Consider the following 12172-nt stretch of genomic DNA (forward strand, 5'->3'; position numbering starts at 1 on the left):
TGTCTTTTACTTCACAACCCATATTTGAGGATCCACTACCATAGACAAATGACAGAAATGTGTACTAATAGGGTTCGATAGGTGAAGTATATTCCACTTGTTCTAGCATTTTTCGCTAGAGCGGAAGACCTATCAATTCTGTATGCCATCTAGCATTGCCCAAGTGAACTACAGGGTAAGTCAAAATGATGCACTGATTTCTGACATTTATTCTGTAAAATATAATATAATAAACATGAGACATGTGCTAAGAAAGGTAAACTGTCGAATTTTTTTCAAACAAATCACAAGTGTTCTATGTGAGCACATCGCGTAACACGGCACACATCAAGCCGATAGTCTATCTCCTGCCAAACCTGGTGTAGCATGTTGCGGTCAATATCAGCAATGGGTGCTCTGATGCGGGCAGGCAGGTCATCCAATGTTGTTGGAAGTGGTGGTACGTAAACATGATCCTTGACAAAATCCCACATGAAGGAATCACATGGAGGTAAGTCGGGGGAATGAGGTGGCCAATGAAGGAGAGGTCAATCCTCCGAAGATGCACGGCCTATCCAACGTTGTTCCAATGCCCCATTGAGATGGTCCCGAATGCTGCCATGGTAATGCGCAGGGGCATCATCCAATTGCAGAATGAAATCTGCGCTATCTTCTGCAAGCTGTGGAAGGAGCCATAGTTGCAGCATATCAAGGAAAACAAGTACTGTCACAGTATGTTCATGAAAGAAAAAGGACCCATAAATCTTTTCATGGGAAATGGCACAAAAGGCATTCACTTTGGGAGAATCGGGTTCGTGTTCCACAAATTCATGGAGGTTAGCAGCTCCCCAAATCCTTACGTTGTGTCTATTCACTTTCCCTGAAAGGTGAAAAGATGCTTCATCACTGTAAATTAACCTCTCAGAGAACCCATCCATTTCCATTAATGCGAGGAAATCAGCACAGAAGAATGCACGCAAAGCATAATCAGAGTATTTTAACATGTGCGCACTCGTTCCACTGTCTCTTCCCCAGTCGACGGATGGCCAGTCAATTTTCGTTTACAAATGCAGCCCGAATCTCTGAAATGTTCATACCACTTACGAATGGCCTTCCCCGTAGGTGGTTCTCTCCGATATTTGGTACGGAAATGCTGTTGCACACTAATCACAGACTTGTTCACATGATAATCAAGCACACAGAAAGATCTCTGTTCTCCAGTCAATGCAATTTTCCTGCTCACTGCTCGCAAAGTGGAAACACTGCATAGAAACTAAACTTTAAAAGTTAATCTTTCGAAGCACATGTCTCACAATAACATATGTTTATTAGATTCCACAGAATAAATTTCTGTAATCTAGTCCATCATTTTGACTTACCCTGTCTTTGCTGCTCGAGCAAAAAATGATGCTCATTGCAGCACTCTAATATACAGTGACAAAGCTTTCTTCCTTTCCTTCAACAGGGTAATGCAATGTGTGCTCCTTGGCAGATTATTAGACTATTTTAGAGAGGAACCAGAAATGAACAAAACAGATGCTTACATCACTGCATCTGCTATCATATTTTGTTCAGCATTCAGTGCATTTGCTTTTAACTCAGCTGGTCTTGTGCACCAACATATTGGAATGAAGATGAGGGTGGCATGTTGCTCCTTAATCTACAGAAAGGTGAGCTTTGAGTGACATCTCCAATAACAACTTACACTAACAACTTGTCTTAAGGGCATGAGGAACAGTTTCCATATCCAGCCAGGAGTAAGGACTGGAAACTGCTCCTCTCCCACCAACATTTCCCTGCTGTGAACTGGAAAAAGGGAGGACTGTGCCCTGGATAATTATAGGAGGGGAGAAAAATTAGCATTACACTTATGAGAGCTTTACTTTACATTCCTTGTTAATAACAAAATTTCCAATGGTGTAGAAAAACACATGAACAGAAAGATGACAGGTTGAAGATTTTGTTTGTTTTGGAAAAAGTAGAAACTTCCATTCGATTAGCCGTAACTTGAGGTTAAGGTTGTCTGTCCATAAGGAAAACATAGGATTCTCTAAATACTACATCATCATATTTTTTACAAATCGTATCTAGCTTAATAATCAACTTAAAAACTTATTTCAGTTGCAACATGGGGAGAAATTCATACTCTCTTGTTATATGTTTTAATGTTTTCAGCAGCAGTGCCCATTCTGAATATATTGAAATAAATGCATACCTGGTGCGAAACTGTCACTCTTTGCGTTAAGAAAAAAAAGAGCCATTATATATTCATTGGAAGTAAGGCTGAGTCGATACCAGTTGAACCTGACACAAGTACCAATCTGAATATTTTGAAAAATAATTTAAAGCGGTTCAGAATAGTTATAAATTCAAAGATATAAGCGTTCTGTTGGAACTGTACCATATCAAGCTACTGAGATAAATGATTTAATCAGAAAATCTATTTCTCCTCACAATATTTGCATAACTTTCAGGATATTTAGCCTCCATGAAAGTTTGGTTGATTCACTTTGCTTTGCTTTTCTGCCACTCCTGGCTAATCGCAATGAGGATGAGTGATGATATGAAACTGATGAAGGGAAATTCACAAAGACCACCCATGTGCATGCTGGCATTCAAACCCAGCATCCCTGGCATTGTAATGCACTCTGATAACCACTCTGGCACAGAGGTCGGCTCTGTGAAAGTGCTGCATTTATTTTTTTGAACTCCTCGAATCACACTGGCTTCAGGAAAAGTTTGGTTGGTATCTTAAATTTCGTAAGTAACATGGATTTGTTGTATCTATGTTCTTCTTAAAAGTTCGCAGTATCACTTTTTGTAGATGCAAAATAATGCAACTAAAATAACTGTATAACAGTATTTTGCATCGTGGATTTGTTGTTTATATATAAACAATGGAAGTAATTAGTTACTTGCAATGTATTTACAAGTAAGTTACTTTTTTGAGTAATCATAACTGTAAAAGTTACAGTTATTATCTAATAATAACTGTAACTCGGTAATTTCTTTAGATAACAAGTAACAAAATTAATAGTCCCTTTTCTATCCAGTTCAACAGTAAGCAGTAATGAACAAAATTATAACTTGTTAAAAGATAAATACAATTTTGCCCCCCCCCCACTTCCCCCCAGCACACACATATATACATTTGTTATGTATAAATGTTTTGTGACTTAATTTTTTCAACTACATAGGTTCACTTTGAATTTTCTTGTATTTAATATTTTAATATGTAACTGCTAGTTACATTTAAAAGTAAAGTTAATTGTAACTAAGTTACTTTCTGAGTAAAAAGACCTCTAACTCAGCTACTTTTAAAAAGTAATTTAAAAGAGTAACTCAAAATTCTGCACATAAATTCAGGTAATTTCAGCAAAGATAGTTCAGCAAAAATAGTGTATTTATTTTAAAGAGTTAAGTAATTACACCATTTAGCTGAAATGATACAGCACATAAATGTCTAATTCCTAGCACAATTTTTGTTCACTGATTCACTACAGAAACTTATTCTTGTGTAACTTGTAAAAGGTGGGAATTTGCTATACTTAACAATATACAAACACCTGTTATTTTTCTTTACAGGTGCTTTCTTTGAGTAAAGCTTCCTTGTCTCAAACAAGTGGTCAAGTGGTAAACTTACTATCAAATGATGTCACAAGATTTGACCAGGCTTCTGTTTACCTTTTTATGTTGTGGATTGGGCCCATGCAGAGTATTATAGTAATATACTTTGTTTGGATGCAAGTTGGGTACTCTGCTTTAGCATGCACAATAACATTGTTGTTATTAATAGTTCTTCAAGGTAAGTAAAAGTAGTATAGTCAGAACAATAAATTTACAGTGCTCAAAAAATTGTCGCATAATGTGATATTTACAAAAGGAAAGTGATATAGGTCTTGATTTGATTTAACTGGTTCTGTTAGAAGGATGTAACACCCAATAAATCAATGACTAACTCCTAAATTCGAGTACTCCAACATACAGTGGAACCTCAATTTTATGTTTCTCAGGAGACAAGCGGGAAAAAAACCTTAAAACGTGGGAAAATGTAAAATCGAGGGAAATTTTATAACATTTTACTATGTTGGGATCATCAAGATTGAATATATAATGAGGGAAAATATAAAATCCACGAATGTAAAACTGGGTGTTCAACTGTACAGCTTAAAAGAAACTAGATGTATTCTCAGGCCAATCACAGATCAATAGCCTCAGTATCAGCTCAGGTGTCTGAAGAAAGTACTTAGGTAAGAAAAAAAGGTAAAGTGCTCCCCTGTGCATAGCACTATGCCATGAAGGCGTATATATATATCCAGTCGTGAGTGGGGGTGATGTGATCAGCATCACGCCCCTGACTGCCTTTACCCCCCAGGGTTTCCCCCAGGTACCCATGTTATTTGACGCTGGGTGGGCACCGGGGCTGCTTTCATCGTTAGAAAAGTTCCCAGATTTGAACCAGCTGGGGATCGAACCTGGGACCTTTAGCATGGCAGTCAGACGCGTTACCGACTGAGCCACCGCCACTTAGTCTTGCCATAAATACTGTTAAAAAGTTTCTGCTTGGACTGTACGTCTTGTGGTCCGGCAAATGAACAATGATTGTGCTGAAGCTCACTCCTGACCATTGTGTACTCAACTGTGAAAGAGCAAGAATGTATCTTCTTGTGCTCAGCATTGAGTGGGGTGAATATGAAAACAGAGTACCCTCATTGCTCTGCATATGGTTTGAAAGTTAATCACTGAGATTTTCCATCCCCTAAAAACCCTGAATATCAGCAAAATGTTTGTGTATCGGACAATCTAGTCTTGTCCCTAGTTATGGTTCTGTAGGAATGTTTGAGAAAAGATAATTTATTTTTCACTAATGTTTAGTAGGTGTCTTAAGAAGTATTTTTGACTTGGATGGACATCCACCACCTGGTATAATTGTTAAAAGTGTGCTAGATATCCATGCATTTGTAGGGAACATGAAATAACCTGTTGCTCCTTTTGTAGGTGTTGCAGTATCAGGGGACAAATTCAACTTGCAAAAACACATATTTGATAAAATCTGAAATTGCAATATAATCATCATCATCCCTTGCCGTTTCCTGCCTCTGGCTGGGTCAGCTTACAAGTCAAGCCTCTCCATTTTTTCCTGGTCTTCCACCACTCCTCTCTTTCCACGGTGTTTTCCAATCTTGTCCTCTTCTCCTAACACTCTCCGCTGTCTGCTCTTTCCACTGACATCTTGGTCTCCCCCTTGGCCTTATTCCCACTCCTTGTGCACTGTAAGCTTTTACTGGTAGTCTTTCTGCATCCATCCTCTTCAATGTCTGAACCATCTCATCTGTGCCTGACCTATCCTGTCCTGAAGCTTCACCACCTCCACTGTTTGTCAGATCTCCTCAATCCTTACTCTATCCCTTCTAGCTTCCCCAATATACTCCTTAAAAATTTTATCTCCACAGCCTGTATCTTTCTTTTGTCTCTCTCTGTCATTGTCTAAAGTCTCTACTCCGTATGTAATTATTGGCACATAGTATGTGTTATACACCGATCAGCCATTACATTATGACCACCCAGACCTGGGAACATTTAGCGTGAATTGAGCGCGGAGAGTAACACGTGACATGCTGGCTGCATGGTATATATTGGCAGGTCCAAAGGCTCTTTATTAGTAGCGTCTCTGGTGTCAGAATAGGAAAAGCGGCCAATCTCTCCCAGTTTGATAGAGTTCAAATTGTGATGGCATGGTGCCTTGGTACCAGCATATCTGAAACAAAGCAGGTTGTTGGCTGCTCTCATGCTGCTGTTGTGAGCAAGTATCGAAAGTGGTGCAATGGTGGACAAACAATGACACATCGTCCAGCCATGTGTCGACAGCAGTTCATTGATGCCAGAGACCAGGTGGTGGAAGTCGCTTATTGTTCAAAGGGACCGCAGGACCACAGTGCGAGAAATCGCCAACAGGTACAACAGTGGTGACAATGTTTCACAGCACACGGATCATCGAAGACCAAGTCGTACCTCAATGCTGACTGCACTCCACCGAAAGCAGCACATTAAGTGGGCAGAAAATCATCGAGAGATCATCCAGATTCCTCATTCATCATATCAACGGGCGAGTGCATGTATGCCGATCTCCATCAGAGGCTATGGCACATGATTGCTTGGTTGGGTGGAGACAGATCGGTGGAGGAGGTGTGATGGTCTGGGCAATGTTTTCATGGGACACACTGGGGCCCATTATTCCGTTACACCAATCCCTGACAGCTCTCAGGTATCTGGACATTATTGGGAACCAAGTCCATCTGTTCATGTCAATAGTGTTCCCTGCTGGTGACGGCCACTTCCAACAGAACAATGCACTATGCCACACTGCCAGGATTGTGCAGGACTAGTTCGAGGAACATGACAGTGAATTAGCTTTAATGTCGTGGCCGTCACATAGCCCAGATATCAACCCCCATTGAACATTCATGGTTCGACTTGTAGAACCAGGTATGTGCTACATCACCACCACCCCACACTGTTTGCCAACTGGAGGATCTGCTGTTGCACTTGTGGCATAAGATACCCCAGGATACCTTCCGTTACTACGTTGAATCGATGCCTCATTGAGTGGCCGTGGTTCTGTGGGATAAAGGTGGTCCCACACCATATTAGGTGGTGGTCATAATGTAATGGATCGGTGTATATCACCTTCTTGCATTTCCCTGTTCCATATTAATCTTCGAACACTTTGATATAGTCCACCACCCATTTGTCCTCTTCTGTTTACCTCCTCATCTATTCTTCCACTTCTCTCAATTATGCTTCCTAGATATTTGAAGCTCTCCACTACCCTCAACTCGTCCATGTCCATCTTTATTCTTGGTTCATTTCTGGCTCTGTTTCTTGTTGTTATTAGCACCTCGCTCTTTTCTGCACTAAATTTCATTCCTGCTCTTCTGATTTCCTCATTCCAACTATCAAGCTGTCTGTACTTCTTCTTCCCTGTTCCCTGATATTACTAAGTCATCAGTAAACGATAGGGTCTTCATCTCTTCCTCTCCTATCTTCTTTCCCACCTCTTCATTAATTGCATCCATTGTAATTATGAAGAGCAGTGGGGAAAGAGCACTTCCCTGTTTTAGTCCATTTCTTATACTGAAATACACTGTTCTTCCCACTGGTGTCTTCACACAGCTCTGGTTCGCCTTGTATGTGCTCTGCACTCCACACACTATATCTTCCTCGACTACTTTCTCTCTTAGAGCCTTCCAAATCTTTGTTCTTTCCATGCTATCATATGCCTTTTCTATATCTAGGAATGCCATAATCAAATCATTTCCATACACATAGTGCATCTCCTGTAATTTCCCTATGGTAAATATCAGATCTACTATTGATCTGCCTCTTCTAAATCCATACTGTTCCTCTCTCATGTTCAGCTATCTTACTTTCCTTATTCTTTTCTCTAATATTTTCTCATACACCTTTGCTGAGTGGCACATTAGTGTTATTCCTCTGTAGTATTTACATTCCTTTCTGTCTCCCTTCTTGAATATGGGAACTATTAGCCCCATTGTCCAATCTCTTGGCACACTGTTTTCAACACTCTGTACTACCACTGCACACCAATCACTCCTGCTCCTAGCATCATTTCCACTGACACTTCACCTACTCCAGGTGCTCTACCTCTCTTCAGTGCTTCCTCCACTTCTTTCCACGTGAGATTCATTTTTCCCTTCCTGTTTTCTTTTTCCTTCACTTCATGTGCATTTTCTTTTTTCACGTTCAGCAATTTCTCGAAATGATTTCTCCACATTCTCCTTATTTCTTCATCCTCTTCTACAAAGTTTTTCCTTTCATCTCTTAGCTTACAGCTCCCCTTTCTCGTGTCCTCTCTCTCAATATATATGCAATATAATCACTCTTGGTACACATTTCAAAACCACTTTATTGATTGCATCTGTGCATTATGATTAATGACATAGTGGTAAAGTCGTCGCCTTTTAACACAGCATGTTACAATGCTAGGTGTCCCTAGTTTGAATTCCGAACTGGCCATGGGTGCTCTTTGTGAGTTTCCTTCATCAATATCATCATATCGTCATTCATCCTCATCTTTGTGATTAGCTAAAAATGGTAGAAAAGCAAAGATAAATAAATCAAATCATACAATTGTAGCCTTTTATTCAACGAGGCCCAAGTTCGATGCCCCAGTGGAGCCATATAGTGGTTTGGAACTTACTTTAAACTGTAGATCCAGCCTCGATGAGTCTCTCTGTGCATAAAGTGGACTTATAAACAAACTCAACAGTAATATTGAATTTATTGCAATATATATTGTGGAAGTATCTACAGATCTTTTTATGCAAAAGAAAAGCAGAAAAACAATAAACAAAAGACAAAACAGTTTACAAATTCTTTTCATTCACCTTCTAAATAGAAATTACAGCATACTGACTCGATTTCCATCAGAATCACGTCAAGTATTAGCAGAGATAAGAGCAGTTTTGTGATCCAGTGGTGGCCATCTTTCATGACATCATAGCGGGAAAATATACCAGGTGGCGGAAGTCCACCCAAGTTAAAAATACTTCTTAAAACACCTACTAAGTATTGGTGAAAAAAAAAATTCTCTACACTCATACTTTCCTACAGATCCATAGCCAGGACCTGGACCAATCCAGAGATGCACCAAGACTGGAAGCGTGAAAATCACCCAAGAGTGGGTCAACTTCACACCGTATGAACAGTGGTGGCTCGTGTCCACCGAAATCTGGAAGGAAGTGATGATTGCAGAGGAGCTGAAAATTTCTGATCAACCAATGTCCAGGGTACATAATGAAGACCTTGACCTTGGAGCTTATCGGCAGATTACTGGATATTTTCTGACTCCACAGCTGAAGATGCAGAGGGAACTGCAATCGAGACAGCTCCTGCAGCGGTAAAGCTCCAATTTGCATTGCAGTTTTCTCTTCAGCACTGAAGAAAGTTTTAACCACCACAATGAAATGGCGTGTGCTTCAAGCTTTCGAGAAGTTCGTGAGACAGTTCAGAGATGCCACCAGCCCTCCTCAGTCATGGTGTAGTGGGGAGTGAACTATGAGAGTTCCAGCACGCTTCATTTTTGTGAGAGGGGCTTAGAAACCTGTGCGAAAGTGTATGTGGAAAGTGTCCTGGACCTTGTTGTGATGCCATTGAACCAAACAATGTTTCACAATGAACCCTAGAGGTTCCAGAAAGATTCTGCTCCAGTTCATAAGGTGAGGATGATGCAACAGTGACTGGACACCAGTGTACTACTTTTTTAATCCCACTGTTGATTGGCCATCTGATAGCCCTGATCTCAATACCCTGGACTACAAACAGTAGCTGGTGCCAGAGGGCACTGTCTGCAAGAAGAGGCACCCTAGAATTGAAAGTTAAAAGCTCTCCTTGATGGCAGTAGTGGTGGACTTTCCCATCGAGACCATTCGTGCTGCAATAGATGCCTGGTCAGAGAGACTTCGAGTCTGTGTGAGGGCAAAAAGTGGACATTTTGAAAATTGATTGGTGCTATTTTTGTATAATACATGTAGATGTAAGTGTAACATTACTTAAAGAAAATTTAAAAATCTGAAACCATATTCAACTTACTCACAAAATAGTGTGTAACAGTATTTATGGCTAGACTAGGTATTATTGCAGTGCCACTGTAATTACTTATTAATAGAGGCATGCATATTTCATTTTTGATGGAAACACAAAATGTGAAATAACACAGTGCTAAGTTCATTATTCATGTTTTTGAAGGTGAGAGGTGCATTTTTATATCATGTTTTGTCACAAAATGAGGTGAAATGAACTGCAAAATGTGAAATAAACTATTCAACATGAAATTTAGGGTTTATATACAGATGCGGTACTTTCTAATGTCTGAATTATTCTATGAGTTATGCAAATTCCGGAAAATTGATTAATTCTGCTGTAAATATTTGAGAAGCAAAAATGGAGTCCTTTACACAAAAATAAACTTAATACTATGATAACTACATAAATGTACTTACTATTAGAAGAGATCTTTTTTTCCTTTGTGTTATAAGTGTAGTTTTTAAAATCCAATTTAAGGTTAAATTCACCATTTTAACACCAAAATGCCATTTTATATACTGCTTCTGATCCTGAAATATGCCCAGTTTTTATACCATAATCTTGATCTTTTATTCACCTTAAATATCTGGTTATACTTATTAGTAAGAATCAATATTATTTTCTTGCAGGTTCATTAGCAAAAATAATTTCAAAATTGAGATTAAAAGTATCTTGTAGTACGGATAAAAGAGTACAAATCATGGATGAAATTATTTCAGGTATTCGAATAATTAAAATGTATACGTGGGAGAAAATGTTCACTAAAATTGTCAAGTTTGTCAGAAGGTAAGTGTAAACTTTACTTCACAAGAAAAGTAATCAAATTTAGTAATATCTGGTTTAATTACTAAGATCTCAGGTGATGTAGCAAAGTTGTAAAGGGCCCTGCATAGGGTGCACACAACATGTTAAAAAGGTAAGGGGAGACTAAAAACTTGCTAAGAAACAGTAAAAGAGGCCCACTCCTCTCAACAAGCCTAAAGCACTGGTTAAAACACTGTCCTCATCTCCCAACATGGATGATGAACATTGGGGATTTTCCTTATACTGTGAACATCTATAATTTACATACTATTTCTCCTTGAAGGAATTATTTTTACATTTCTAAAAAGAAACCTGCCATTTTCAAAAAATATATGACAATTATAGGGCAAAAAACATCAAAGTAATTTTAATACTTGACCATTCGAAATTTCCCTACTGTTCAGAATCCCAAAATTTGGGAAACAAATTCCTTAAGTCAGGATCGGGAGAGAGATTTTTTTCTCCCAATTCTCAGTAGTGACATTTCAATATCTCTCACATCACTACTATAATGAATAGTATTAGACTTAATGAGATTATATATATGCATATGCAGATATTCATGACATTAAATTAAACTAGCAGGGTGGTCGGATACTGACCCAAGTACCAATATGAGATGAGGAATCCCAGTTCAGAAATGTGTCATTAAAAAGTTTTAAGCCAAAACTAGTTGCATCTGCCTATGACAGTGGAATAATACAATTGTGAGATGTGGCTTGTAGATTTAATACAGAAATTACTAGTGTATCATAGCACTCTATGATAAAAACGTTACAGTAGTTTTTCAAAATGGCAGTCCCCAGCATCGATTTAGGAACGACAGCTTCACAAGAAGCTCTGTCGCATCCGCTCTTACATCCCTGGAGTTATTCTGATAACACCACAGGCAGCAAGGATTCTTGCCAGGAGGGGGTGCAAGAGGTGTCCCTCAGTTTGGCACCTCATTGTCAGCTGTTTGAGTGAGGAGGACCTGCTGGAAAGTAACTTTTTAAAACTAACTGAGTTGCAGTTACTCATTTCAAAAAGTAATTCAGTTACAGCTACTGGTACTTGAAAAAGTAAGTAATTGTAAGTTTCATGCTCAACTACCATGAATGCAGCAATCCATGCAAAACACTAAAGTTTTCATGCACAATTAGAAACGAATTGAAAAAAACCATGGATGTTCTACAATTATTGTTCATCAAAACCTAGCTTCCCTGCCATACACGATTCCATGAAAACTCTTTCCACTTAACATCCACAGAAGACATATATTTGGAAGCAGATTTGCCAAATTTATTTATTTCCCCACGTTAAAAATTTTCAAGTTAACAATTTAAGTGTCATAAAGTAACTGTTCATAATATTACTTCTATTGCAAAAAATAACTGTTAGTTATAATTTCCCACAAAAGTAACTGTTACTTGTAACACACTTACTTTGAAACAATGGTTCAAAGTATGACTTATTGGAAAAAGTACAGAAACAAACAACTGTCTAGTCAATGTGGCACACTTTCCATTAAAAAGTTTTCCCTTGTCTTTTATGCTTATTTACAGCTTAATATTCTATGTACCTCTTGTTTGGTATTCCAAAATTATTTTCACTTAATGTAAGTTTGATTCTCACACAAGAACAAAATTAACAGTATTAAAAAAGCATGTATGAGTAATTCCATGTCAAATTAATGTATTAAAGATGTATTTTGAAGTTTGGCAATTCTTACTGACTTCTAATTTGGGTGTTTAGCACATTAAGGTTGTCTTAAATTGCAAAAAATCTAAAAAACTTGGCACAC

At 38.5% G+C, this 12172-nt stretch overlaps 1 protein-coding gene across 7 annotated transcripts in view; it reads left to right on the plus strand.

Annotated features, from left to right (window-relative positions):
- The window catches only part of LOC145993921 (ATP-binding cassette sub-family C member 4-like), a 243132-nt gene that overhangs the window by 157127 nt on the left and 73833 nt on the right, over nucleotides 1-12172 (plus strand). For all 7 annotated transcript variants that reach the window (XM_083129849.1, XM_083129847.1, XM_083129851.1 and 4 more), the window contains 3 exons: nucleotides 1445-1649; nucleotides 3565-3784; nucleotides 10215-10371. In XM_083129849.1, coding sequence (XP_082985975.1) covers nucleotides 1445-1649; nucleotides 3565-3784; nucleotides 10215-10371 — 582 coding nt within the window. The remainder of the gene's footprint in view (nucleotides 1-1444; nucleotides 1650-3564; nucleotides 3785-10214; nucleotides 10372-12172) is intronic.

This window comes from Lepisma saccharinum, chromosome 10 (genome assembly GCF_977018435.1).
Source record: "Lepisma saccharinum chromosome 10, izLepSacc3.1, whole genome shotgun sequence".
Taxonomy (NCBI): domain Eukaryota; kingdom Metazoa; phylum Arthropoda; class Insecta; order Zygentoma; family Lepismatidae; genus Lepisma; species Lepisma saccharinum.